The sequence below is a fragment of the Chionomys nivalis genome, chromosome X (assembly GCF_950005125.1).
Source record: "Chionomys nivalis chromosome X, mChiNiv1.1, whole genome shotgun sequence".
NCBI classification, from domain to species: Eukaryota; Metazoa; Chordata; class Mammalia; order Rodentia; family Cricetidae; genus Chionomys; species Chionomys nivalis.
This window is the reverse complement of record NC_080112.1, coordinates 52,466,711-52,494,666: the sequence shown is the minus strand read 5'-3', so window position 1 is coordinate 52,494,666 and position 27,956 is coordinate 52,466,711. Positions and strand designations below refer to the sequence as shown.

The 27,956-nt window shown below is 36.2% G+C and overlaps 1 protein-coding gene across 1 annotated transcript in view; it reads right to left on the bottom strand.

The window, feature by feature from the left end:
- The window catches only part of Dmd (dystrophin), a 2,258,623-nt gene that overhangs the window by 1,767,077 nt on the left and 463,590 nt on the right, over positions 1 to 27,956 (bottom strand). Inside the window, exons 4-6 of the mRNA XM_057760244.1 lie at positions 26,587 to 26,664; positions 11,721 to 11,813; positions 916 to 1,088 (exon numbers count right to left, since the gene is read on the bottom strand). Of these exons, the coding sequence (XP_057616227.1) occupies positions 916 to 1,088; positions 11,721 to 11,813; positions 26,587 to 26,664 (344 nt within the window). The remainder of the gene's footprint in view (positions 1 to 915; positions 1,089 to 11,720; positions 11,814 to 26,586; positions 26,665 to 27,956) is intronic.

The window sequence follows — 27,956 nt, the reverse complement described above, 5'->3', positions numbered from 1 at the left end:
ATAATCATGGATATATATGTGCACCTTTCCCACATGATTATAACTTTTTTGAAATATTATAAATTAATTTCTTAAACTTTATTATCTAAGAAAAGTAAACAATTATTTTGTCATTGTGAAAACTAGAACACTGTCTGGACTATAGTAAAGTTGCTTAGTTTACTATGTTACACAGTTATTTATATGAATGGCCACAGAACTGTTCCTTAATTCAAAGAAATTGCTTTGCTGCTATATATAGAAAAAATCCTTTCTTTTGATGTTCTGAACACTGAGTTAAAGAACTCACTAGATGCCCCCCCCCTTTTCTATGGTTACTAAAATGCTTAGTGTTTCTTTTAATCCTCATCAGAAAGAAAACCTCCATGATATCATGATGTTTGCCATGGAAGCTTATGTTTCATATGACAAATGTTTACCTGTACATTATTTATCTGAGAATGGTGATCTCACTTGCATGAAATTTGAAACTACTTTTAGTTCTGTAGTCTAGGCTCAAACCTTTTTTCTGTTTCAGTTGAAACTTATCAGCCCCCTTATTAGCAAAGTCATGGAATAATATGGTTGTTTCAGAGTCTCAGTATAAAATGTGTTCATTTTTGTTCCTCCTTCAACCACAGCCATATGTAACTTAAAAATTAGAAAACTCCTAGCCATGGTGTTTAAAGCATGTAATCCCATTACTCTGAGAACTGAGACAGGAATATCACAAGTTTTAGTAGGTCAGCCCTTACCTAGAGATGCCCTATCTCAAATAAGCAGATAAATATATGACAATATGCTTAGCCTGTTTCAATAAATACTTAGATCAATATTGTTAACATTATTTGGCCTAGTAGACAGGCCATACTGCAATAAAATACATCATTGGTGTCTAAATCAATACTTAAAAAACAATTTAAATTTCAAATTTACCTGTGACCGTGGATGAGAGCATTCAAAGCTAGGCCATCAGACCAGCTGGAGGTGAAGTTGATGACGTTAACTTGTGGATAATTGCGCGTTGATTGTCGGACCCAGCTCAGAAGAATCTTTTCAGTGTTGGTTTGCTGCAATCCAGCCATGATAGTTTTCATCACATTTTTGACCTGTTTGTTAAAGAAATTTTCAATAAAAAAGCACATATCCCCCAACAAGTACTTCTCACATTTTTAAAATAGTAATGCCTCTTGTTCTTGAGGAAGGTGGTTTCCTAATTTTTTGAGAAATTGCCACACTGACATCCAAAGGGGCTGTACCAGTTTGCACTCCCACCAGCAATGCAAGAGTTTTCCCTTTACCCCAAACCTCTCCAGCATAAGTTGTCATGTGTGTTTGTGATATTGGCCATTCTTACAGGTCTAAGATGGAAACTCAGAGTTGTTTTGATTTGCATTTCTCTGATGACTAAGGATGTTGAGCATTTCCATAAGTGTCTTTAGACTTAGATTCCTCTGTTGATAGTTCTTTGTTTAGGTCTATACTCCATTTTTATTGGATTATTACCACTTTTTGGTAACAATAATTACCCAAAGGATGCTCAACTATACCACAAGGACATGTGCTCAACTACATTAATAGCAGAATTGTTTGTCGTACCTATAACCTAGCAACAACCTAAATACCCCTCAACTGAAGAATGGATAAGGAAATGTGGTACATTTATACAATGGAGTGCTACACAGGAGAAAAAATAATGACATCTTGAAATTTGCAGACAAATGGATGGATCTAGGAAACATCATATTGAGTGAGGTAACCCAGACCCAGAAAGACAATTATCATATGTACTCACTCATAAGTAGTTTTTAAACATAAAGCAAAGAAAGCCAGCCTACACACCACAATCACAGTTCCAGAGAACCTAGACAACAATGAGAACCCTAAGAGAGATGTACATGGATCTAATATACATGGGAAATAGAAACAAACAAGACTACCTGAGTAAATTTGGAGGATGGGGACTATGGAAGAGGGTTGAAGGGGCAGAGAAAAATGTATAGCTCAATAAAATCAATAAAAGAGTGCCTCTGATTTTCAGTGATAAATGGTGGGAATATTGTGGATATATATATACATATATGTGTGTGTGTGTAAGTGTATATATATATATATATGTGTGTGTGTGTGTGAGAGAGAGAGAGAGACACACACACACAAAGAGAGAGAGAGATTATAAGCAATACACTTCATTGACTCAGCATTGACTCTAATTGAAATTGGTTAGGAATCAATTCGGTGTGATTGTTGTCTGAGAAATATGTTCAATATCATCTTTAGAGTCTAGCATACTAAAATACTGTTTTGAGGCTTGCTCTTTATAACTTTCAATAGACTTAAAAAGACAGGGTATAAAATATTAGACTTATTTTTAGTCAATAGTAAGATAAATCACTAGTGTTTACACATAGAAAAGCAGTTTTATTAAGAAAATGTTTGCTTATAATAACAAAAATTCCTTCAGAAGGATGTAATTATATATATTTACACACACATATGCAATAATTAAATAAAAAGAGGGTAACAATTTTGGAGTTGAGGAAACACAGTAGGGGCTGGAGGGAGCAAAAGGAAACTAAAAGTTAAGTCATTCTATAATTTAAGAACAATATTTTGCTTTATAATGCATATTACTTTTCCTTTCTATTAGTTTACTATATGAAATTCAGCAAGTTACCTAACCTTTTAATCACCAGATTATTTATCTCCAGATCTAAGTTGTTTTCACAACATTCCAAAATACAGTGAACTAAAATACCCTAGATCCATTTTGTAACTTAGAAGATAATGCCTATTATGCTAACTAACTGCACCGACTAGCTTTATATCAACTTGGCACAAGCTAAAGTCATCTGAGAAGAGCCGTGCGGTGGTGGTACACGCCTTTAATTCCAGCACTTGGGAGGCAGAGGCAGGCAGATCTCTGTGAGTTCGAGACCAGCCTGGTCTACAGAGCTAGTTCCAGGACAGGCTCCAAAACCACAGAGAAACCCTGTCTTGAAAAACCAAAAAAAAAAAAAAAAGTCATCTGAGAAGAGAGAACCTCAATTCAGAAATTGCCTTCCTATTATCAGGTTATTGGCAAGCCTTTAAGACATTTTTCTTTAAAAAAAAATAATAATGATTTATTTGGGTGGGCCCATGCGGTTGTAGGTGGAACAATCCCTGGTCTTGTGGTCATGGGTTCTGTAAGAAAGCAGACTGTTCAAATAGTGAGGAACAAGCCACTGAGTTGCATGCTTCTATGCCCTTGTCATCAGCTCCTGCCTCTAGTTCCTTTCCATGTCTGAGTTTCTGTCCTGACTTCCTCCAATAATAAACAGTGATGTGAAAGTGTAAGTCAAATAAACTGTTTCTGCCCCATAAAGCTTTAGCCATGGTGTTTCACAACAGCAATAATAACCCACAGACACTGACTGGACTGAAAATGTTTACCTGTTTAAATTTTTAAAAGACAACAAGTTAACAATATGTAAAAGAGGAATATGCATGACTAACAGCTATAGATGCATGCTTTATTTTCCTTTTATCAATTGTTTTCAGCGCAATTGTTTCCTAGTCTTTGAATAGGTACAAATATTATTTAGAAATTTATTGAATTTCAAACTTTCATTCCGCTAAGTAGTCTGATAAAAATGCACATTCTAAGCACTTTTATATATTTTAAAAATAAAGTGATACTTCATTTCAGGTTTTTTAATCTACAGAATCATTTAAGTGACTATTCTTTTTCTTTTAAAAGCTAAAATGGATCCATTATGAGATACTTGCAAGAGTAGGTAAGTAAATATGATTAATGCTTACCTACATGGTTTTCCTTTGTGTAAACCTAAGGCATGTGTACACAAAAATGTGATGTGACAATATATATGCAATCATTATGCATCAATGTGCAATATAAATAAATTTTGGGTTGGATTTTTTTAATGAAGAGATTAACACATATTTGCCTTTGCAGTAAATACATATTTTAACAACTCATATTAGTTGTCTTTTCATGAACTGTTGAATGTAATTTATGGGATATAATATAAAATCTGATTTTAAAACACTTATAAAGTTAGAGATGATATTTGAAACATGGTGATAGTTTGAAGGTATGAAATCTGTGTATATGTGTGGCACAATCTGCTGATAACTCTCTCTATCTCTTAGCGCTGGATTCTCCACAATTTTGTCATTCATCTCTGACCTACTACCTATTTACCTAGTTTCTCTATAGATAAGTAGGTCAAATAATCATATACAATATATAATCTTTCACAGCATATTCTAATATTATGACATTCATGACTCCCAGGTACAACCATTTGTAGAAGTATGCTTTGTGTACTTTGTTGAAGCAGGGTTGAAATAAGTCATTAATGGCATATTGGTGATGATGGATTTTCTCTGATCAGGCAAGCCTCCAATGATGAATGGAATTCATTTGCAAAATGCTTGACCAGACTGTCCTCTATGTGCATAATGGTTAAGGACAAAACAATATTCAATCCAAAATGCTTTTAGCATCATTGTGTGTCTAATTCAGCTTATCAGGCTCAGCCTCATTGGCATTGCTTCTACTAGAGCACAATATTATGGAGAGAAAAAGAAAGAGTAATATGTATGTATAATTATTGTTTTTCCCTTTCCTACATAAAAATTGTTGCCAGGAGATCATTAAGATGGCTGGAAAGATGAACTTGGAATCAGAAAATAATCTTTTCTTCAAGGCTCACAGTGCTTATGAAAGTATCAACCGAAACAAATATGTAAATATTTGTTAACTGGAATGCAATCATGACTAGGAAAGGAAGGGTAGATGTGTAGATGATGGCTTAGGCACAATTTTAGCCTGTGAAAGATTCTGAATTCCATCTTTAACAGTGAAAAAAGGCAATGGCAAAAGTGACAGTGTTACCTAACTAGGTAAACAACATATAATGTACAGAAAGCTGTACCAGCAAAGATTTCCCTTTGAGGAACAGTTTGTAACTCAGCTGTTATCACACAGACTCCTGCTGTTAGTCTCCTGGGCAGCTACCTGAATTTCAGAGCCCTGTCACCAATGGTCACAGCTTTTCTGCTGTCACACATCTCCATTGCTGATAAAATGGAACAGAATAAACTATCAGCCATCTGAACTTCAGTTAGGTCACTGTTGGCCAGGTTCACCATGGTGTTAAATAAAGCCACTTAGATTCTCTGTCACCATGAGGCTATAGCTCTTTCTCTTTCAACTCCTGCCACCACTGTTCTCAGTCTCCAGAGCATGAATTAATAAACATGTGTCCAGCACAGATTTGCCCACTTAAACTACTTCCCTAAATGCATCCCTCTTGAGAATCAGGCAATGAAGAGATGTGTCATCCTGATGAGGAACAGGGCAAGAACTAATTTGCACAGTTTGGCAAGGCATTGGAGAAAGAACTTTCAGCAGCAGAAAACATGGCACTCTCTGGTAACTGGATATTGAAGTAATATTAAAAATAAATATACCAATGTGAATAAGACTTAGAATTAAGAATTATCCTTAGCTTAGCCAGGAGAGGTAGGTACCTGATTTAATATAATATCAGTACATAGGATATATCCTTTAATTTATTATAAAGTCAAGTTCTCATTATGTAACTCTACCTGGCGTTGATCTCATAACTCTCCATTGTCAGCCTTCTGACAACAGGGATTATAGGTAAGCATCATCATGGTCAGATGACATCAGAATTTTTTTCAAAGCCACTTATTTCAGAATGTATATATTCAGTTTCTTTTCAGGATAATAGTTGTATATGAAGTGGAGACTAGAAAGGTGATGATGGAGAAGTAAGTTTGGCATTCACAGGTTTCACAAGTTCAATATTCTTTATAGCAGTATTAAAAACATAATACATGGCATTGGAAGAAAATATTTACATATATGCATTTGCTCTAATGCTATTCACAATTGAATAAATCTATAACATACATTACATTGACCAGAGTCTGCTTTTATTTTTTCGGAGATATTGAAACTTCACTATTTAGTATAAAAACACATATATGATCTTGGTGAGAGAATCTTTTGGGATTCAAGGAGGAATGAGGAGTATTGAGCAAGGGAATTTTTAAGGATTGTTAAGTGGTTTTAAGAAAATATGTCAGCATACTAGGAGAGGTGATATAAGTAGGAAGAGAATGCAAGAGTCTGTATACTTGCACTCACAAAGCTAAGGTATTTTAAGTAGACAATTGGAAAGTAGATGCACTGTATAAGTATGCCTTAGATAAGGAAAACAGTAAGTAAGGGAATTTCTTTTAGTATTTCTGGGTGTAAAAATCCTTCTCCCCATAACAACACTCCCCTCCCTGGTGCAGGGGAATTGTCTGTATTCTGTCAATCATGTTTTAAATAAATGCTGATTGATCAGGCAAGAATTATAGGTGGGACAACCAGACAGGAAGTAAAGGTGGGACAACGAGAACAGGAGAATGCTGGGATGGAGGAAGCCCATTCCTCCACAGTCCTGCCCAGACCACTGAAAAAGCAAGATGTGACCTACCCCGCAGAAAATAGTACCGGGTCATGTGGCTATCATAGATAAGAATAATGGGTTAATATAAGTTTTAAGAGCTACTATGAAGCCTGAGATAATGGGCCAATACATTTATATCTAATGTACACTCTCTGTGTGAATTTCTTTGGGGCTAACCAACTGTGGGAACTGGGCAGGACAGAAACACCAACAAGCCCAGCCCTCATGTTCAGAATTGTGCCCACATGGACAACTGTATCTACATAAAGCCTAACAGAGCTTGGGAAGTAATTCTAGACAGAAAAGAATAGGGTAAAGCATGGCTTCTTGGTAGCATCAATTTCTCAGATCTGCTCTGCTTGCTAGAGGCTAGAGTTCTCATTTAAGAGAGGCTTCATGACTCAACTTTAGCTGCAAAATCCTGCAGTTCTTTAAGAGGTCCTGCCACAAAACGCTTAAATGATGTTGATAAAAGCTGACTGCATGCTTTGTGGTTTTCACTGATAACAGGAAAAAAGCTGTGCCCTTTTAAAATGTCGGCTTTCTGGGCCGTCCTGCCAGTGCAAACTCTGACTCTTTCAGGCAGGCGGTCCAACTATGGAGCATTTGAGTGTGGTTTGTGAGCACACTGCTGTAGCTTGTTTGCTGGCAGGGACCTTGAAATGCTGTGGAGTTTTGGCAATAAACGTGGCTTCAGCTGGAACCTCTGCCATGAGGCTGAAATCTCAAAAATCTAAGAAATGGGCTGGATCGAGCTGTCTGAGCCACCGCTTTAAGCCTACCCATATTACTTGGTAAATTAAAGAGTCATGTGGTCAGAAAAAGAAAGAGATATACAATAAAGATAGATTCAAAGACAAAGAAAACCTCAAAATGGCTTACTGTGTGTTTAAAAATATATGCAGGCTCGGGAAAAAAAAAAGGTGACCTGGAGAAATGAATCAGAGGTTAAGAGCATTGCCTGCTCTTCCAAAGGTCCTGAGTTCAATTCTCAGCAACCACATGGCAGCTCACAACCATCTGTAATGGGGTCTGCTTCCCTCTTCTGGCCTGCAGGCACACACACAGACAGAATATTGTGTACATAATATATATATATATATATATATATATATATATATATATATATATATATACACATATACATATATATTTAAAAAAGAAAATAAGGTTAAAGTCCTTAAAATAAAAAAAAGAAAGAGAGTAGTTAGGTGTGGTTATACACACCTTTAATTCCAATGCCTGGGAGGCAGAGACAGACAGATCTCTGTGAGTTCAAGGTGTGGTAGCACACACCTTTAATCCCAGCACTGGGGAGGCAGAGACAGGGAGATCTCTGTGAATTCAAGGACACCCTGGTCTACAGAGTGAGTTCCAGGACAAAGATACACAGAAACCCTATCTCAAAAAGCCAAAAATTAAAAATAAAAGAAATAGAGTTTAAAATAAAGCTGCATAAAGATGGAAAACACACAGAGAATCTTGTTACTGTATGTTATTATGCTCTCTTTGAATTGTTTGAATGCTGAGGAAGGAGCAACAGCTGTTAAAAATATTTGTTTATAGATGCTGCTGAATTAATCCAAGATAGGTATTTTGAAAATACCTTGACTTCAAAATTGAAGTCAAAAGGTATGTTACTTTGGAGAAGAGATTTTGCTTTTGTTTCCCCAGGAAATTAGAGGTTGTGAATTCATTCTGGGTTAGGAAAAATCAGGTTTGATCAAGGAAGACCACATGAGAAATCTTCGGTAGGAACAGATGGCCCAGATGTCTGAGTTCTACATCCAGAAAAGATTCAAGATGCTGCCTGAGATGATGAAGCCTCACAGGATACTTCATTCAGTACTTTATCATAACTCTAAATTTTCTTTAGGTCCCCGTAAGATTATCAGCGTCCCTACCAGACAGGAAGTAAAGGTGGAACAATGAGAACAGGAGAATGTTGGGATAGAGGAAGCCCATTCCTCCACAGTTCTGCACAAACTACTGAAGAAGCAAGATGTGACCTACCCCGCCGAAAAAGGTACTGAGCCATGTGGCTATCATAGATAAGAATAATGGGTTAATATAAGTTATAAGAGCTACTCTGAGGCCTGAGCTAGTGGGCCAAAAAGTTTATATCTAATGTAGGCTCTCTGTGTGAATTTCTTTGGGGCTAACCAACTGTGGGAACTGGGCAGGACAGAAATCCCCACAGAGTCCCTCGTGTTATGCCTCCCAAAGAATAAACAGTGACCACTTAAAAACAGATTAAGGGAGCATCAAAAAGCACAATGTTGACATTCTATCTTGGAGTGAATGGAAAAGGAGTTGCAAGGGCACTAGAGGAGATGAGATTGGATGGAATCCTGTGGAAAACCAACTCAATGATGAACACAAGTTCACAAGCCTTTTGGAGATCTCTGAATCCCTGTGTTATCCTCCTTGCTTTGTCACAGCTGGTGGCCATAATGCCCAGCATCATCTACAGACTGGCTCCCCTCAGAAGCTCTTACTAGGTCATCAGAGAAATGTGTTCAAAACTATTACAGTCATTCTACTAGCACTTCTGGTGTCTTTTGTGGTCCTGTATACCTTATTTCATTTTAAAAATGTTTCAGCTTAATTCTACAAACAATTGATTGCATGGAAATGGTTCCTCCTTTAAGATATTTTGAAAGATACTGAACAGCATAATAAAATCATTGGTGGGAGGCAGGGTATGTTGACACATAACTGATTTTATTGAAACCATTTCTATATGAAAATGGCTAGAAACTTGCCAGCTTTGGATCATGTTAAAAGTTATATTTGTTGAGCTGGGCGGTGGTGGCGCATGCCTTTAATCCCAGCACTCAGGAGGCAGAGGCAGGCGGATCTCTGTGAGTTCGAGACCAGCCTGGTCTACAGAGCTATTTCCAGGACAGGCTCCAAAGCTACAGAGAAACCCTGTCTCGAAAAACAAAACAAAACAAACAAAAAAAGAGTTATATTTGTTTGCTCTTCTTTTAATACTGCTGTAAAATATAGTTGAGCCCAGCCAAAATAAAAGTATATCAGGACAATGAAATTATCAGTATGGCTGTTGAGTTGAGTAAGTACATGGCTGGTCCCTCCACTTTACATCAGACTAAGTAATATTTACAATTCTAATTAAAGTCAACTCAAGTAAATGAAATAATCATGGCCAAATATTATACCCAATGAAAGAAGCTTCACAGAAAAGAATACATATCAGACAAGACCTCCTGAGAAAATTATGAGGGGGGAGAGAAGGGAGGGTGGAAGGGGACATGGAGGGGAGGGAGGAGGAGAACATGAGGGAATGGGATGTTCAAGAGGGGGGAAGGACAGAGAAACAGATAAAGGAAAGTGATATCCTGATTGAGGGAGCAATTAAAGAGCTAGCAAGAAACAGCACTAGGGAAAATCCCAGGATTTCTCAAGGATGACTCCAGCTAAGACTCTAAGCAACAGTGGAGAAGATACCTAAATTGGCCTTTCCCTGTAATCAGACTGATGACAACCTTAATTGTCATCATAGAATTTTAATGATCAACTGATGGAAGCAGATACAGAGATCTATAGGGAAGCACTGGGCCGAGCTACCTGAGACCAGTCCAAGAGATGGAGGAGTGATAATATGAGAAAAGGAGTTAAGACCATGATGTTGATACCACAGACACTGCTGAACTGAGCTAGTGAGACTCACTGACTCTGGACTGATAGTGGGCAAACCTGTATAGAACTAATATTTAGACCTGCTGAATGGGGGGGGGGGGGCATTTATGAGGCTTGGACAGTGTGTGAGGCGAATAGTAGTGGGACCAGGATGTATTTCTAGTGCTTAAACTGATATCTAGGAGCCCATTATTTTTGGAGGGATACCTTGCTCAACCTAGATGTAGTGGGGAGGACCTTGGGCTTGCCTGGAAGTGAAATGTCAGACTTTGTTAACTCCCCATGGGAAACCTTAACCATTCTGAGGAGTGGATGGGGGAAGTGGGGTAGAGGGAAGGTGGAGGAGGCAGGAGCAGGGGAGGCAGAGGGAATGGGGATAGCTATGCAAAATGAGAAAAGATTGTATTAAAAAATTTCTAATAAAAAAGAAGATCCCACTGGAGCAATATATCCCCAAACCACAAATATATACAAAGAAATGCTTTAATGGTCTTCCAAGACTAGAGTGGTAGCTCTGACAGATTTTAAATGCACAGAAATTTCCCCTGGAGGTAGTATAAAAGTGCTAAAATTGGTATGTTGTGATGGTTACACATCTCTGTAAATAACCTAAAATTTTCCTTTGACTGGAGAAAAACTTTTTTTCCTACAGATACTTTGAGAAGCTACTGAGCAGAAGAATTAAGCCTGATTGAAGAACACTGAATTGTACATTAAGAATTAGAAATTTATGGTTAAAAATATATCTTAGAAAAAAGAAAAGGCAGGCATATCTCAACTATCTCCAAATTTGTAAACTATTTAAAGATGCTAAGCAATCCTTGTCATTTTTACCGACAGTTGGAAGCAAGTATACTACACTATTTTAACAGCAGCTATTTTCTCATCTAATCCTGATAGGAAATAAAAACATGTTCATGCATTTCCCTTTTGAAAGAAAAGAATTTATTATGACATTATATCCAATAGTGTTAAGTTAGTAAATAGGTACGTTTAAATTTAAGCTCATGTTGTAATGACTTTAAATGTTCATATGCTTTTCACTTAACCAAATGACCTTTGATCTGGTTTAAAGAGTTAGAATAAATTAGACACACACAGAAAGCCCTATCCTCAAGTTATTGAGAAAAATGCGATTCCAAAAGCTGACTGTATAACAGGCATACTCCTAAAAGTATTCCTATTCTATTAATCTTTTGTCATTATAGATATATATTTTGAAAATACAAGATTAATAAGTTTACTTTTACAATGGTCATTTAAAGAACATATAAATTTTTCTTTATAAAATTCTATAGTTTGTTAAGTGCACATGTTTGTTAAAATTTTTAGATATGGTTGGGATTTTGTCTTATTTTGCCAACCTTACCCCATGACAAAATTTCAACAATATTCCTACAACTATACCAGACATACTTTGTGATTGTCCTATCCAAAATGAAATACACGTGTACATTTAAAAGGCAGTCCTGGGAAGATGGTTAGGTAATGTCAGTGATATGTGTTTATTTTGTAGGTCAAAGAAATGAAAGAAGGGGTTAGCAACCTCTTTTATAAAAAGGCAATGTCTGGTAGTATATTTACCTGCCAGTGGAGGATGATATTCCAAATCAAACCAAGAGTCAGCTTATGATTTCCATCCACTATGTCACTGCTTCCTATATTCACCAAATCAACCTGATAAAAAAGAAGAAACTATTTGAATGGATAGCAAATGATTAACAAAATGTGAAAGTATTGCATTTAGTTATTCTTAGAGCCTAAACAACAGTACAGATTTAAAAATGTAATGCAATAATGAAATGAAATGAATTTTTAAATTCACTTTCCATATTAAATAAGTACCTAGGAACTAGATGATGAAAGCATTAACATATGAATTTACCACTGCACATTCAAGAGACCAATCAGAGTTCTCCAAATAAAATGGATAATAGTAATAATTCACAAAAGGATGTGTGAAATTATGACATGCTGACTAGTATCAAATCAAGTTGAAACTTAGAAACAAAACACATAAAAATAAAATAAGAAGAATCAGCAGTATTTCTACGTAGTATAAAAGAAAATCTGGCCTGGAAGTCATGTTGCACTACTTTAATCCTAGCACTCAGAAGCAGAGGCAGGCAAATATCTATGAGATTGATGCCAACCTGGTTTACAGAACAAGTTTCAAGATAGTGAAGGCTACAAGGAGAAACTCTGTCTTTAAAAAAAAAGAACGAAAGGAAAGAGGGAAGGAAGGAAGGAAGGAAGGAAGGAAGGAAGGAAGGAAGGAAGGAAGGAAGGAAGGAAGGAAAGAAAGAAAGAAAGAAAGAAAGAAAGAAAGAAAGAAAGAAAGAAAGAAAGAAAGAAAGAAAATTCTGATATGACTTTGGATGAATACATTTGTCTGAAATCTCTTGCTTTAGAAAAATATTACAATTCTTATAAAAGCAATTGTAGCTAATAGGTGACTCTCTTGTCCCTTCAGAGGACTGATTTGGGAAACAAAATACGTGTTTTACTTTTCATAGTAAATTTTGATGCTCTGCTTGGAATAAGGTTTGTCCTCAAGGTTGCATATGGTGACAGCTTAGATCCCAGTGTAAAGAACTGAGAGATGGAGAAGCATAAAAGTGGGACTTGGTGAAAGAATTTCAAGTCGTTGAGGGAATCAACTTTAGAAGAAATAGGTTTTCATGTATAAAGACATGTATAGCAAGGAACTAGATTAGTTTCCATAAAAGTTACTATAATATAGTTTTGGTTTTCTCAGTTTGTATTTTTGTTTTCATTCCTTGGTATATAACCAAGCTCTCTCCTCTCCTCTCTCTCTCTCTCTCTCTCTCTCTCTCTCTCTCTCTCTCTCCCTCACACACACATACACACACACACACACACGCGCGCGCACGCGTGCTCACATACACAGATTTCTAACATGTGATTCTATCTTCCATTCTAACATCATGCCTTTCGACCTGTAGTAGTAATAGTTGTTAATAAACATTTTGGTATGTGACCAGTTATGGGAAATTTCTTGGAACAACACAAAATACACCATCAAGACATACTATGTCACCTATCTTTTATGTTCCAAGCTTATTAAATAAAATTAAGTTAAACATGAGCTAAAGAAAATTAAGCACATAAATTTGGGTCTTGTGGTATATGTATATAATCTCATATTCTTGGGAGACAGAGAGACAGGATTGTTCAATGAAATCAGCCTTTGTGTCTAAAACCTAATATACCAAAAAAAATGTGGTACATATACCCAATGCATTTTTATTCAGTCATTGAAAAGTTTAAATTCTTTCATTTCTAATAAAATGGTTGGAACTGCATATAGCTATGTAATCTCAAATAAAGCAAGCACAGAATGTCAAGCACTGTGTGATAGAGCTCCTTTGCAAAATCTCCAAAAGTTGATTTTATTGATGTTGAAACAAGAATGTGGGTCACAGTATAGTTGGAGCACAGGAATTAGAAAGGTAGTGTTGGGAAAAGGCTAATTAAGGGTCAGTAAGTTACAGTATAATACAAGCAAAAATTTCTGTTATACAATTTGCATGGTAGGGTGACTTTAGGCAACAATAATGTTGTGAACATTTCAAAATGGTAGAACAAAAGATTTTGGAATTTTTCACCAGAAATATGTGGAATTTGAAGAGTTGTATTTAATTTGATTTAAACATCACATGACATATATATTGCAACTTTATATAAGATTCCATTGATAAGCATATTTTTGTTTCTAATATCAAATAAAATTGAATATTTTAAATTTTAAGCTATTATTTATTTATACATTCATTTTATTTGCACAATTGCCTGAATGACATATTAAGTTTCTTCTCTAATTATCATGAGTTAATGGTTCTATTTTTGCTCATCCCTCTTTTTTCTCACTTTATCCTAATATGATCAACAAACTTGTGCTTTTACTTGACATCTATGATCATTGTGATGGTTTGCATGAGAAGTAACTCCATAGGCACATGCATTATTAACCCCATAGGCTCATACATTTGAATGCTTGGTCCTTAGTGTGTGGAAACTGTTTGGGTAAAGGTTAGGAAGTACGGCCTTGCTGGAGGAGGCTTGTCACTGGGAGTTGCTTTTGAGGTTTCAAAAGCATACACAAGGCCCAGTCTCATTCTCTCTGCCTCTCTCTTATAAATAATATGTAAGCTTTCTGCAGCTGCTCTATTTCTGTGCCTGCCTGATGACTGCCTGCCTGCTGCCAACCTGCTGCCATGCTTCCCACCATGATGGCCCTAGACTCACCCTCTGGAAAATAGAAGCAAGGCTCTAACTTATTATTTAAAAACAATGCCTTTGTTATGATGTCTCCTCACAGTAATAGAAAAGAAACTAAGACAAACATCCTTTTATATGACATAAGCAATTTTCATAGACAAAAATCCCCAAGGCTTAAACAAATAAGAGATCATATGTAGATAAAAATGATTTTTGTAAACAGTAATCCCCATTATTTATTCATTTTAATAATTACACTGCATTTAATATTTTAGATATTTTATAAAACAGCTATCTAACCTCCATTGTTAGATATTTGCATGCTGCTATGATCTTAGCAGGTTTTCTTTTGTGTCCTTTTCTATTTTAAAATAAAGGCCATTAAATCCAACTTCTGCTTCCATATACTCTTGGGTATGTGGCCTTCACTGGAGTATGATCAACATGCCAGAGGCTACAATTTAAAGAAAACTGTTTTTGCCTCTCAAAGCACTATCAGTATGGTAGAACTCAGATATGGGTGGGACTTCTTGCTCAACTCCCCTCTCCATGTTGGAATTTTGTCTGGCTTAAGCTTAACTCTCTGTATGGCTGAGAATTCATATTTGCAACTGCTTTGGCATTGCAATGTAGCGCTGCAGTAAACAATGCAAGAAAATATTGTTTCCTTGGAGCTATTTATTCTTTATGGCTCTTAAAATCATTCGTCCTCCTCTTTTACAAAGATCCCTGAGCATCAGGAAGAGGGGGCATGATCCAGATGATTGCTTTAAGACTGAGTATTTTCCAATCTCTTTGTTCTCTGTACCTTGACCGGTTGTGGATCTCTATATTAACTGAAATGGACTGCAAACAAACGTTTCTTTCCTAAGGGCTTAGAGATTCATTGATCTATAGGTGTGATGAGAAGTCACTAGGACTGTTGCAATTAGGAGCAGTTGAGGGGGTAGTATGGAAACCCAGTGCAGTAGAAACTCCTGCAATCTATGAGGGTGACTCTAGTGAGGACTCCTCACAATAGAGGGTAGGGAGTTTGAACTGGTCATCGTTTGTAGTCAGAAAAGGCAAACTAATGGTGGGACTATCTTTTCTTGTTGGCCAAAGAGGTCCTATGGAAATGCGTAAACAACCCAGTCTGATGCTAGGAAACAAGTTATCCTCTGAAAACTGACAGCAGTTGCTGAGTACAACTTCCGCTGAGCTCACTGAACATAGAAATCAAGCAGGGCAAGCTTGTAACATTCACCTCTACATTCTAGTCTTCTCATCGCAAGAAGGTACTCTGCAGGCTATGGAACTACATACCTCGACACCAACCCAGGCACACAATTCTCCACCTACAATCTGCTCTGCCTGAAAGATATGGTGGCACAAAACAAGGGCAAGTGGCCAATCAACTTTTGCTTGAACTTGTCCACACTAAGAAAAGAAGGCCGTATCCTACACTACCTGTATGACCAGGAATCAGAGACTGAATTGCCCAGAGACTTATGGTAGAACCAAATGCAAGTGGCAAAAAAAAAAGTCATGAAATGATTCCTAATGATATTCTGCTATAGTAATAGATTTGTGCCTCATCTTATAGTTATCAAAGAGGATTTCTCCAGCAACTGATGGCGACAGAGCCTCACAGCCAGATATTATGTGGATAGAGCGTATAAATTGGAAATCTCCATTGGATAATGGATGAGTAAAAATAGGAGCAGGAAATACTGTGTAGGAGTGATAGGAAATATAAGACACCAGGAGAACATGTCCCACCAAATCAGTTAAGCAGGAGTCAAATGGGCTCACAGAGACTGAAGGGGCACTCATGGGGCCTGCATGGATCTGCACCAGATCCTTTGTGTATGTTGTGGCTCTTTGTTTGCTACCCTTGTGAGAATCCTAAAAGTGGACGTGGGCAGATCTCTGACTCTTTATCCTGTGATTGGGACACTTTTCTTCCTATGGAGTTGACTTTTCCAGTCTCAAAATGAGGGGTTTTGCCTTGTCTTATTGTATCTTCTTTTTTTTTTATTGTATCTTCTTTTGTCCTGTCTGGAAGTCATCTCTTTGAGATCTCCTCCTTTCTGAAGAGGAAGCAGAGAGAGAGTGGATCTGGGTGAATGGGAAGGTGCAGGAGGTGGAGCTAGAAGTGGAGGGAGGGGAAAGTGTGGTTGGGATATATTGTATGAAAGAAGAACCTAGTTTTAAAAAATCAAGTTGAGGAATAAAAATTAGAGCAAATCATAAAGAAGAGAGGAGGAAAGGGTAAAAGTGATATTCTTATAATAAATACTAGGATGTATGTGTGCATGTATATGTGAGTATGATAGATGAGAATAATTCTATGACTGAATACACTAATGCATTTTGTCATGCATTTTTATTCTAGGCAACGGAGGAGGGATGGTGAAACTTCCCATTATTTATGTTTTTAACTCTTTTACAGTTTTAACTTGGAAGTTAAAGTTACAGTTCATTCAATAAGGAAAGTGACAGTTTACAAATAAAATGTTTATGCATTTTGAGCCAGCAATGACATGGATGTTTCGTAGCTACAAACCCTAATGACAACTAATCCATACCACTTAGCCAACAGAAAATAAAAAGTTTCTCAGAGTATGTTTTCAAGATATGTGGCTTTCTCAGATCTTTTCTGCAATTCACATTTATTTGCAGGTGTAGATACTTTTGTTACTTAGTTTTTCTGTATAATACCCGAATAAAAGATACAAATTATGAAGGGAAAAGAAATAAACACAAACTATCTTGTCACTCTTCAGTCTTGCTATTTGAATGAGGCTATTCCAAAATTACTACAAATTAAATTTTATCAAATAATTGCACCCAAAAATGAACACATTTTAAAAGAGAATATTTAATGTCATTTTAAAAGTTTGAGTATACATACATTCAGAATCTTGACACTCTTAAACAGTGACTAATGGCTTAGAACCTACCATGCATTGAATTTTATTAGACAAATGTCTATTCTAGTAGCTACGTTTTATGAGTATACTTTCATCATTTATTTGTATTTCACATACATATATTTATTTATCATGAATAATAAATAACCTACGAAGTTTCTTCCAACATACTAGATGATCCAGGTTTCCTTTATAAACATCCTAAGAGTTTTATAAATTATTAACATGTAGTTAAACATACTTATCTATAGTTAAGTGAATTTGTCCCAAGGATTTACATAATCCTTCTAAATACAATGCATTTAAATCTGAAACTAGAGAAAATTCAATGTGGCTTCACTGCCTTGCAGTATGTGCTTTTCTAAAAAAAATTAAGATTTAAACTATTTAAAATTTTAAGAACTATGACATAAATCACCACTCTCTTCTTCCACTGAGACATGCATGTAATGAATATTTTATAATTGAATGATGAATAGTCTAATATACATAAAATAAAAGGAAAAATACTGTGATTGTATACCTGTCCATGAAACCAAGTTTTCCTCAATCCCTGCTTTGTTTGTATCATTTTAATATTGACTTATGACATTTTTTATTAATTTATTTTGTATGCATGTACAATGTATGTGTAGAGGACAATTTTTAACAGATTGTCTTCTCCTTCAACCATGTGGATCCTGTGGATCAAATTTAGGTCACTGAGCTTGGCAACAAACAACCTTTACCCCCTGAGCCATTTTACTGTTCTCTTTCCCTATTTCCAATGGTTTAAATTTTATGAAGTCATTCATTCTATGACTTTAACCAGCTATCATATACCACATATATTGGACTAAGATATGTTAAAATAATAGTGGCTTCAAACAAATGAAATGACTTCTATAATTTAAACATTTTTGATCTCAGTGTTGTAGCATAGGAGAATGCTTTAATGAAGCTATGTTTTCATATATTGCTTACATCATATTTAACAATGAGGTAGGATTTTTTGTTTCTTTGTTTGTTTTAAGTCCTATAACCTTGAGCAAATATAAACACTTGAAAGGCTGATATATGTTAAAACATTCCGTCAATTGTGGTGCATGCTTTTAAACCCAGTACTAAAGGGGTAGAGGCAGGCAGATCTCTGTGAGATTGAGGCCAGCCTGGTCTATAGAGGGAGTTCTAAGACAGCCTGGACTGCTACACAGAGCAACACTGTCTCAACAAAACAAACAAACAAGCAATTTAAAAGAAACAAATCAAGATGAAAGTATCAATTCAGGAAGCCTAGGAGACTACAAAATGTAATCTACACTTTTTGGCAAAGTAGGTGTTATAACTAAACATAACTAAGTTTATTTTATAGTTTGACACTAGAGAGTAACACTTGAGAAAGCACACATTTTCCTCATTAATGATTTTACATTACAGAATAAAGTAAAATGTATATAATTTTCCATGCAGTATTACATAATTGAATTCTTTTATGCAATATACATTTCATATGTGTTAATATATTATGCTACTCTTCTAAAAGCAAGCATATATAACCTTTCCTTTCCAAGCTTTGCAATTTTGGCCATACAATTTTAAAAAGCATTATTAACATTAAGTTTAATAAAATCTAAAATTTGTAATGCTATTTGTAAGTATATAAGTATTATTACACAAAACCTTGATATGAATGTATCACTGATAAACAAGTACCTCAAGTTAGGTATAAATATACTTGAAAAAGTTGTCTTCCTCTCACTGCAAAAGTTAAAGTCTAAGTTATGTAGTAAGACTAGCAAACTCATAGTATCAAATTCTTCAGATTCTTTTAAATTAAAGCATTCTTCAGCTTAAGAGTAACAATATTACAATGCATTGGAATATGAATTTAAAATTGAGATATGTATTTGTTGTGCATTGTTCTGTTTTACAAAAGAATATTTTGGAATATTTCACAGATGATGATGATGATGTGGATACAAATCATCGAAACATTTGGCAAATAGACACCAGTTAGTATTTTCACAGAGCTAAGAGTACTGGTTTCTTCTGGAATATAGGAAATCAGCATCTCTAATGAGCAAGTCTTCTGAAGACCTATTATGAGGTTTGAAAATAATGACATCTTGAAATTTGGAGATAAATGGACGGATCTAAGAAAACATCATATTGAGTGAGGTAACCCAGATCCAGAAAGACAAATATCATATATACTCACTCATAAAAGTCTTTTAGACAGAAAGCAAAGAAAATTAGCCTACAATTCACAATTCCAGTGAACCTAGACAACAATGGGGACTCTAAGAGAGACATACATGGATCTAATCTACATGGGAAGTAGAAAAAGATAAGATTTCCTGAGTAAATTGGGAGAATAAGGACCCTGGGAGAGGGTTGAAGGGGAGGGGAGAAGAAGGGAGGGGAGGAGAGAAAAATGTATAGCTCAATAAATTCAATTAAAAAAAGAAAATGTACAATTCAGTATGAGCCTCTTTGTGACATTGTCTACAAGTTTAATATTGGATTTTCTAATATACAACTTCTTGTCTCTTTGTTTCCCTACATGTTTCAGAATGTACACCCCCACAATTGGTTCATTTCTGTCTTATGTTATATTCATGTATGCATTCCAAGTAGAAAAATGTATTGTGATAGTTTCCTTTCTTGAATGTTGTTGTTGTTGTTGCTGCTACTGTTGTTCCTATCATCCTTTCTTGTCACCCCCTTCCTCTAGGATTTCCCTGTGTGTCCCTGACTATCCTGGAACTTGCTCTGTAGATGAGAATGGAACTCAGAGATCCAACTGCCTCTGTTCCGAATGCTGGAATAGTAGGCATGTGCCACCACCTCCTGGCTCCCTTCCTCCATTTTATATATAATTTCCCCTAATAATATCACTTATATTTTCATATGTACAGATAATATAAAGACCGATGATTGCATACACAGAGAGATCAACAGGTAGGTAGGTAGGTAGGTAGATGGATGGATAGATAGATAGATAGATAGATAGATAGATAGATAGATAGATAGATAGACAGACAGACAGACAGAGGTATTGTGTGTATGACAGAAAACTTGTAATGTTTGTTTCTCACTTATTTGCTTAGTATAATAATTTCCAATTCCACTCATTTCCATGAATATGCTATATATTCATTCCTCTGAATAGTTGAACAAAACCCTCAGTGTGCATATAAAAAAAAGAAAATGTAGTAATAGAAATAATACCTTTCTAAAAAAATATTAACTATAAAATTTGGAAATGCCAGGGAGATGACAGAGCACAGTTGGTTGGTGGCCTGAAGAAAATGTTCAAATTATGGTTTATAAAGAAGTCACATCAAAACATATTACTTTATAACATGACTAAAATTAATTTTAAAAAGTATGAAAGGAGGGCTTTTGTATGGATGGAAAAATGCAGATTTCAGAAGCTAAGGATTATTAAGTTAAAACGTCAGTGTCAGGTGTAGGATATTTCTCTGTGTGCTGTTTGTGAAGCAATTCCCATTAGGCCCCCACAAACTACAAGATATAGCTAGTTACATTGGATGCCCAGCAGAGTTTTATGGTAAGAGCCTGTTTCTAAAGACACAACACACTTTTATCGTTGAACATACAGATATCATGCTGGAGCTGAGATGGAATCTTCCTCCCTGCTGGCTCATTTCCACAGTGCCCGAAGATGCTATGCAGGCAGCTGGGGGAGAAAAGCTACCAATGATTCTTGCAGCTGTGTGCTCTCCATGCTATAAATCCAGTTCCCAGACTAGCTATAGCCACTTGTTGAAAGGTGGCAGGAGTGTTATTTATCAGACACCCACTTTGAAGAAGGGAAGTCATCCTTGGTATTATTGGACCTGGTCACATGCCCTGGCCAGGAAGGCCATAAAACCAACTTTTGTTTTGCCAAATGGTCATGTTATCAAACTGCCTCGTAAATATTTAAGTTTGTGCTGAAAGACTGGTTCTCCTCTCAGCATTTCTCAGAGAAGCTTCTCTTGTTTGCAGTTTGTGACAGTTAATGCAAGAGATTCACAACTGACAAAGTGCTAAGAATAATTGATTTTGATTTTAGCCCTAAATGTCAACCTGTCCAAGGATCATGGAATATACTGAACAAGGTGTTGAAAGAGTATAAGATTTAAATGTTAGGGAGGAGCACAATCTACAGGACATGGCATAGCTATAGCACAACTGTTGTGGTTTTCTTCACAGGGCCAGCATTAGAGGCTTCTACCTACATGGCTGGCATTTATGTGCACATTGACAATCCAAACTCAGGTTCTCATTTATGTGCCACAAGCCCTTTACACATTTAGGCATCTTCCAACCACAGAAAATTTAAACTACACATTAAATAATCTTATTTGAGAGAAAAAGGCCGAAAATACTATAGAACTGCCTTCTAAGTTCTCCTAAAACAGAGTGCTCACAAAAAAAAAATAGTTTTGAAGTGATAGAATTGATTCCCTCTCATTGGAAATTTGTTCTCTACCCCTTAAAAAAGCCACAAACAAATAGAGGCTCCAGATAATTTTGTAAAATCTAGAACAGGTGAGATAAAAAACAAAGTCATTTCATAGTGTCACCCTATTCCGCGTGAATTTGGAATTTGTACTATTTTTTCTTTGTTTTTCAGTACCATAGCCAGTCAACTTTATTACAAAAAAATAGGCAGGCATGGGAGCAGAAAAAAATGTAAAGCTCAATAAAAATCAATAAAAAAAGAAAGAAAAAAATTAGCTTTGCTCTCAGCAAATATTGTAATGATGGTATCACTGGACTTAGAAGTGATTTCTTCTCAATACATGGTTTTTCTAAACTAAACTAGTGATAGCAGAGATAATGTCATGCTAAAACCACTGCCACATAAAAATAAAATCAGACCATAAAGTGGTGTGCATGTTATATGAAGACAAGATATGAACAGAATTCAAGTGGGGATAAAAGAACAGGAATGAGTTGCTGCCTCTCCTCAATACCACTTAAAGTTTTCCCTTTCTTCCGTTTCCTCATTCAAAACACCTGTGTCTCTCTATTCTCATCTTCAGATCTCTTTCACTCTGGCAACACCTCTTTCAGTACTAGTATCTGTGGTAAGGCCAGGTTATGCTTTGTAAATAAGACCTGAAAATGACACCATCAGTTGACATGCCAATGTCAATGCAGGATCAAAAGCTACAGGCAATATAATGGCTGCAGTGTTGATTTGAAAGAAAATGTCTCCCAAAGAGAGGGGCACTATTAAAAGGTGTGCTTTTGTGGAAAAGATGTAGCCTTGGTGGGGGAAGTGTGTCATTCAGAACCACAGGCTTTGAGATCTCATACATGGTCAAGCCACACCCAAGGAGACAGTTCACTTCCTCTTGTCTTTTGTATCATGATGTAGAAATCCCCAGCACCACATCTGGTCTGCCTGCATTCCACCATACTCCCAGACATGATGCTCCCTTCTATGATGGTAATGGACTAAACCTCTGAAACTGTAACCTGTATCTCAATTAAATGTTTTCCTTTATAAGAGTTGTCATGGTCATGATGTCTCTTCACAACAATAGAAACTTTAACTAATACAGCTACTGAGAGAGGAAAACTTAGTCTTCTTCGGGGACAAACTACCTGGTAAGTTATCCAATCCCCCTGTATCTCTCTCTCTCTCTCTCTCTCTCTCTCTCTCTCTCTCTCTGTGTGTGTGTGTGTGTGTGTATGTGTGTGTATTTGTGTGTATCTGTGCATTTGTAATAATAATATTTTAAAAAGCAGAAGGACATGGATTTGAGAGGAAGTGGGGGACCCAGGAAGAATTGAAGGATGGAAAAGAAGGGAGGAATGATGTAAATATATTATTCACCTATGAAATGGTCCGTAAATAATATTTTTTTTAAAAAAAGAAGAGTTATAGAAAAAGAGGAAACAAGAACTGGTTTAGCTTGAAGTATTAGAAATGACCATGACTGTCTAACATTTTCCTGCCCCAGGGGCATGTGTATGTTGTTACCTGGTTGATATTGTAACCAAAAACCATCTCTGCTTCCTGTCAGCACATGGAAGTAGCATGGTCTCAAAAGTGAATGACTTCCTTATTTGCTCAGCAATGCAAGACAATGGACAGCATAAAGATTTTTAGTATGCAGGTTTCAAGACTCACCCAGAACAACAGAGTAAGAACAACTAGGATGTTTTATACACTGTATGCTGCCCTATTTACACCCAAACCCACCTAACCCATTACTTTCTTTCTATGAGATAAGTCCAGTGCCTGTGATTTTATATAGCCTCCTCCCCACAAACATAACACATATTCATGGTGGCATTTATCCAATCAATAACACTGGAAGGATATTAATGAGTTGTTTAGAGAAGATTCAAGACACCAGGTTGATGGAGGAAGGTCATTGGTTAATTAATAAAGAAACTGCTTGGCCCTGGTAGGTTAGAACATAGGTGGGTGGAGTAAACAAAATAGAATGCTGGGAAGAAGGGAAGTGAGCTGAGACACCATTTCCTCTCCTCTCTGGGGCAGATGCAATGAAGCTCTGACCCAAGATGGATGTAGGCTAGAATCTTCCTGGTAAGCACACCTCAAGGTGCTACACATATTAATAGAAATGGGCCAGGCAGTGTTTAAAAGAATACAGTTTGTGTGGTGTTATTTTGGGGCTTAAGCTAGCCAGGCAGCCAGGAGCTGGGTGGCAGGAATGCAGCCCCACAGCTCCTACCTCAGAATGGCACCCAACGTGGACTACTGCTTCCACATAAAGCCTGAGACAGCTTGGGAAGTAATTCTAGAACAAAATGACAGTGTTGTGCATGGTTTCTTGGTAGCAGCACTCTCTCAGGTCTACTCTGCTTGCTAGAGGCAAGCAAGCACTCTCATCTAAGAGAGGCATCCTGACTCAGTTTGTGTGTTGTTATTTTGGGGAATAAGCTAGCCAGGCGGCTGGGAGCTGGGTGGCAGGAACGCAGCCCCACAGCTCCTTCAACACCAGGTCGTTGTTTGAGAATATATATATTCATACTGTGTTGCACATCTATCTCATGGTACTCTACTAAAGCTATACCTTTCATCAAGTTAGCAGTTTTCTTTTATAGTTCAGAGTAAGTAAGTGTTTTTATTCAACTAGCCACTTAATGCATCACTATCCATGGTTAAGTCCTTCAATGATGCCCGTTTATGGAATTAATCCTCAATTATAGTCTTTTTAACTTTGGTTTTGGATGTGTCCTAGTTAGAGTTTCTATTGCTGTAATGAAACACCATAAGCAAAAACAAGTTGGGGAGGGAAGAGTTTACTAGGCTTACACTTCAGCATTGCTATTCATCACTGAAGGAAGTCAGGACAGAAACTCAAACAGAGCAGGATCTTGGAAGGCAGGAGCTGATGCAGAGGACATGATGGGAAGCTGCTTACTGGCTTGCTTCCCATGCCTTGTTCAACCTGCCTTCTTGTATGACCCAGAACTACGAGCTCAGAAATAGCCCCACCCACAGTATGCTGGATACTCCCCCATTCATTGATCATTAAAGGAGAAAATGCCTTACAGCTGGATTTTACAGAAGGAGGCATTTTCTCAGCTGAGACTCCTTCCTTTCTGTGATTCTAGCTTGTTTCAAGTTGACACACACAGAAATACCCGGTCAGTACAGAATGTGTCTTCTGTTTCAGGACAGTAATTACTGCATTTGGCTTCACAAGATAACTTAGACTTTTATGATCATTATGCTAGTGGTTCTCACAACAGACTATAGATTAAAGGTTTTCTTAATGGTTTTTCTAATTATATTTAGCACCAGATATATCTATTGGTCTCTGGACATTCTTGAGCATTAAAGGATAACATTACTGATAATGGCAAAGATAGAACTTTCTTAATGCCTGGAGGACAGCACAGACTTGAGCTTGAAATAATTAAACAAAATTATTAAACTGATATGTTTTTATACACAACTTTATAAGGAGAATTTATACAAAGTGAATGCTATTTTGTATATCTGTCTACTATGCTTTGGAGCATGAGGAGAAATGAAATAACTATTCTAAATATACAAAGTATTTATATTATTCTTATACTTCATTTTAACCTTAAATATGTTATTATTAAATGATTATTCTATTACTTTAAATAAAATCTATTATGATTAAGATTTATTTATGGACTTAGAAGATTTCTATAATACTGTGTCCTTGTTATTTGTTTGAATTCTCTTCAGCAAAACAGCAGTTTTTTAGATACTCTTTCAATAGATTTTATCTATATTCATTCCAGTATTTACTTTTGAAAGAACTTCTCTTTATACCAATATGCTAGAAAAATTGTTGTTTCCATTAGGTCATTTTATTCTAATATCAGAAAAATTGAAAATTTAAAGCTGGAAAGCAATCATGTTTGTAAAGTTTCAATAAAATAACTTTCATATGTTAAACATGACAATGACCCTACATTCATAAATTCAACCTGTTGCTTTACAGTTTCCAATTTTATATCCTTTATGTTAGCCTACTATGACTAGACAAGTTGAGAAATACATGCAAGAATGTACAATATTAAAAAATCTATTATGTATTGCAGTTATTTTAAGAATATATGGTAAATGCTTTTGAAATTACATTTTAAAGGGTGTTGGATGTAGTCAGAAATATACCAAAAGTGCCTTATAGACATATTGGTCTATTAGAAAGTTTGTAGAAGTTAATATGAAAGGAAAACTATCTCCCTGCAAGGTTCAGTCTTTCTCAGAGGAGACTAGATCTCCTCTCTCCTGATCACTCATTTAGTTATGATTGTTTACTTTTTTCTAGTACATCATATATATTTTCATCCAAGTATACTAAAGCAAACAATTCTTCCCCTTCATAGTAGTTGTTTCTTTGTTAAATTTTTATTTTTGATGTGTGTTTAGTGACACAAGTTTTAGCTTGATTCGCACTAAGTATGTTAGCATTAGAATTGAAAACATGGCATACTATTCAGGAATCCATGTCTCTTTGTTTTACAGAATACTGTTACATGAAGGACTCAGTCTGTCTATTAAAACAGCCACATCAAGTAACATGTAGAAAAAACATGAAAGTCATAGCAGTTACAGGTTTCACGTTTCTCTGTCCTCTATGATTGTGTCCATTGGCTTCGAGAATTACATTAGCTGCAAGCACATACAAAGGAACTAGCACATGCGCTCTGAATAAGAGCCTGTGCGATTTACAAGAGAGCTTAAGAAGCCTTCTCTACATTTGGGCCAAAGCCTTTTCTCAAACATTAAACATGCTGTTTCATGGTGTTCAGACCCTGTTCAGGTCACCACTTACATTATTTTTCTGTAAGACCTGCAGTGCCTTGTTGACATTGTTCAGAGCATGAACTCTTGTAGATCCTTTTTCTTTTGGCTAAAAAAAAGATAGAGAAATGGTGTTTACTAGGGAACAAAGAGACAAAAAAAAAAAAAAACTACCTGAGAAGACCAATATAAATTTCACTTTTAAGTTTGAATATTTTACATTTAAATGAACACATACTGTGAAGCATTTATTTTTAAAAAAAAAATCTTCAGGCTTTGGGATTTGTCCTTGGCAGAGCACATCTTTAGCATAAAGAATCCACCTCCTGGGAAAGAAAGCACATTTTTTCCCTTTACAGTACAATTTGGAATGATTGTGCCTTCAGTTTTTTTTAGTTCAGTGTATATTATTATAATACCATCAATGATGGAAAACATTAACAAAATCTATAAGGAAAGTAAGCAGTGAGATAGAAAAGTAAGTTTTAGAAAAGTTTGAAGGAGATGTGAGTTTCTTTGACTGCCCACACTCCACTCACTAACTAGCCCACCTATACAAGCTCATACAAGCGACCCTTATATAACTCAGTTGGTCATAAAAGAAAGGGGGGTAATAGAAAAGAATAACAGGTTGAATAATAGAGGGAGGGACATAGGAGATGAAAATGGAGGTGAGTCTGATCAAAAATACGTTGTTTGAAATTGTCAAATAGATCATAATAAGGTACGAATTGTCAAATAAAAATTATCCCACACAAAATGTTCAGTCAGCATTCAGAAAATGAGTCTCTGAAATGTTTAGCACTAAATGGGACATACTTATTACATCCCTTACTCCAAGTCCTAGGGATATTCTTAGTCATAAGAGCCAGAGGTTTTTGATGACAAAAAAAAAAAAAAAAAAAAACATGTTTTCCCGACAGAGCATGTTGGATGCACATTGAAACAAATATGTGTGATTGGGACAAGAAGATCTGTTCAAGACAAGATCTCAATATAGAGTAGGAAGGTGGTGGGTATAAAATCCCAAAACTATCTGCAGAGTTTTTGCTATCTGATAGAAACAGGGTGAGGAAGAGTCAGTTTCATTAATGATGTGATTCTTGGTAGATTGGCTGCACACTAGGGCAGGTCCCACTACCAATATGAGCTTGGCAACAGAAATTGGGCTCAATGGTGAAATAAGAAATGTTTAAAAAAAACCGAAAACAAAAACAAGCAGAGGTGGGGCACGCCTTTAATCCCAGCACTTGGGAGGCAGAGACAGGTGGATTCCTGTGAGTTCGAGACCTGCCTAGTCTACAAGGGCTAGTTCCAGGACAGGCTTCAAGGTTACAGAGAAATCTTGTCTCAAATCCCAACCCCCCAAAAAAATGTAAAAAAAGAATGATTTTCAATGTC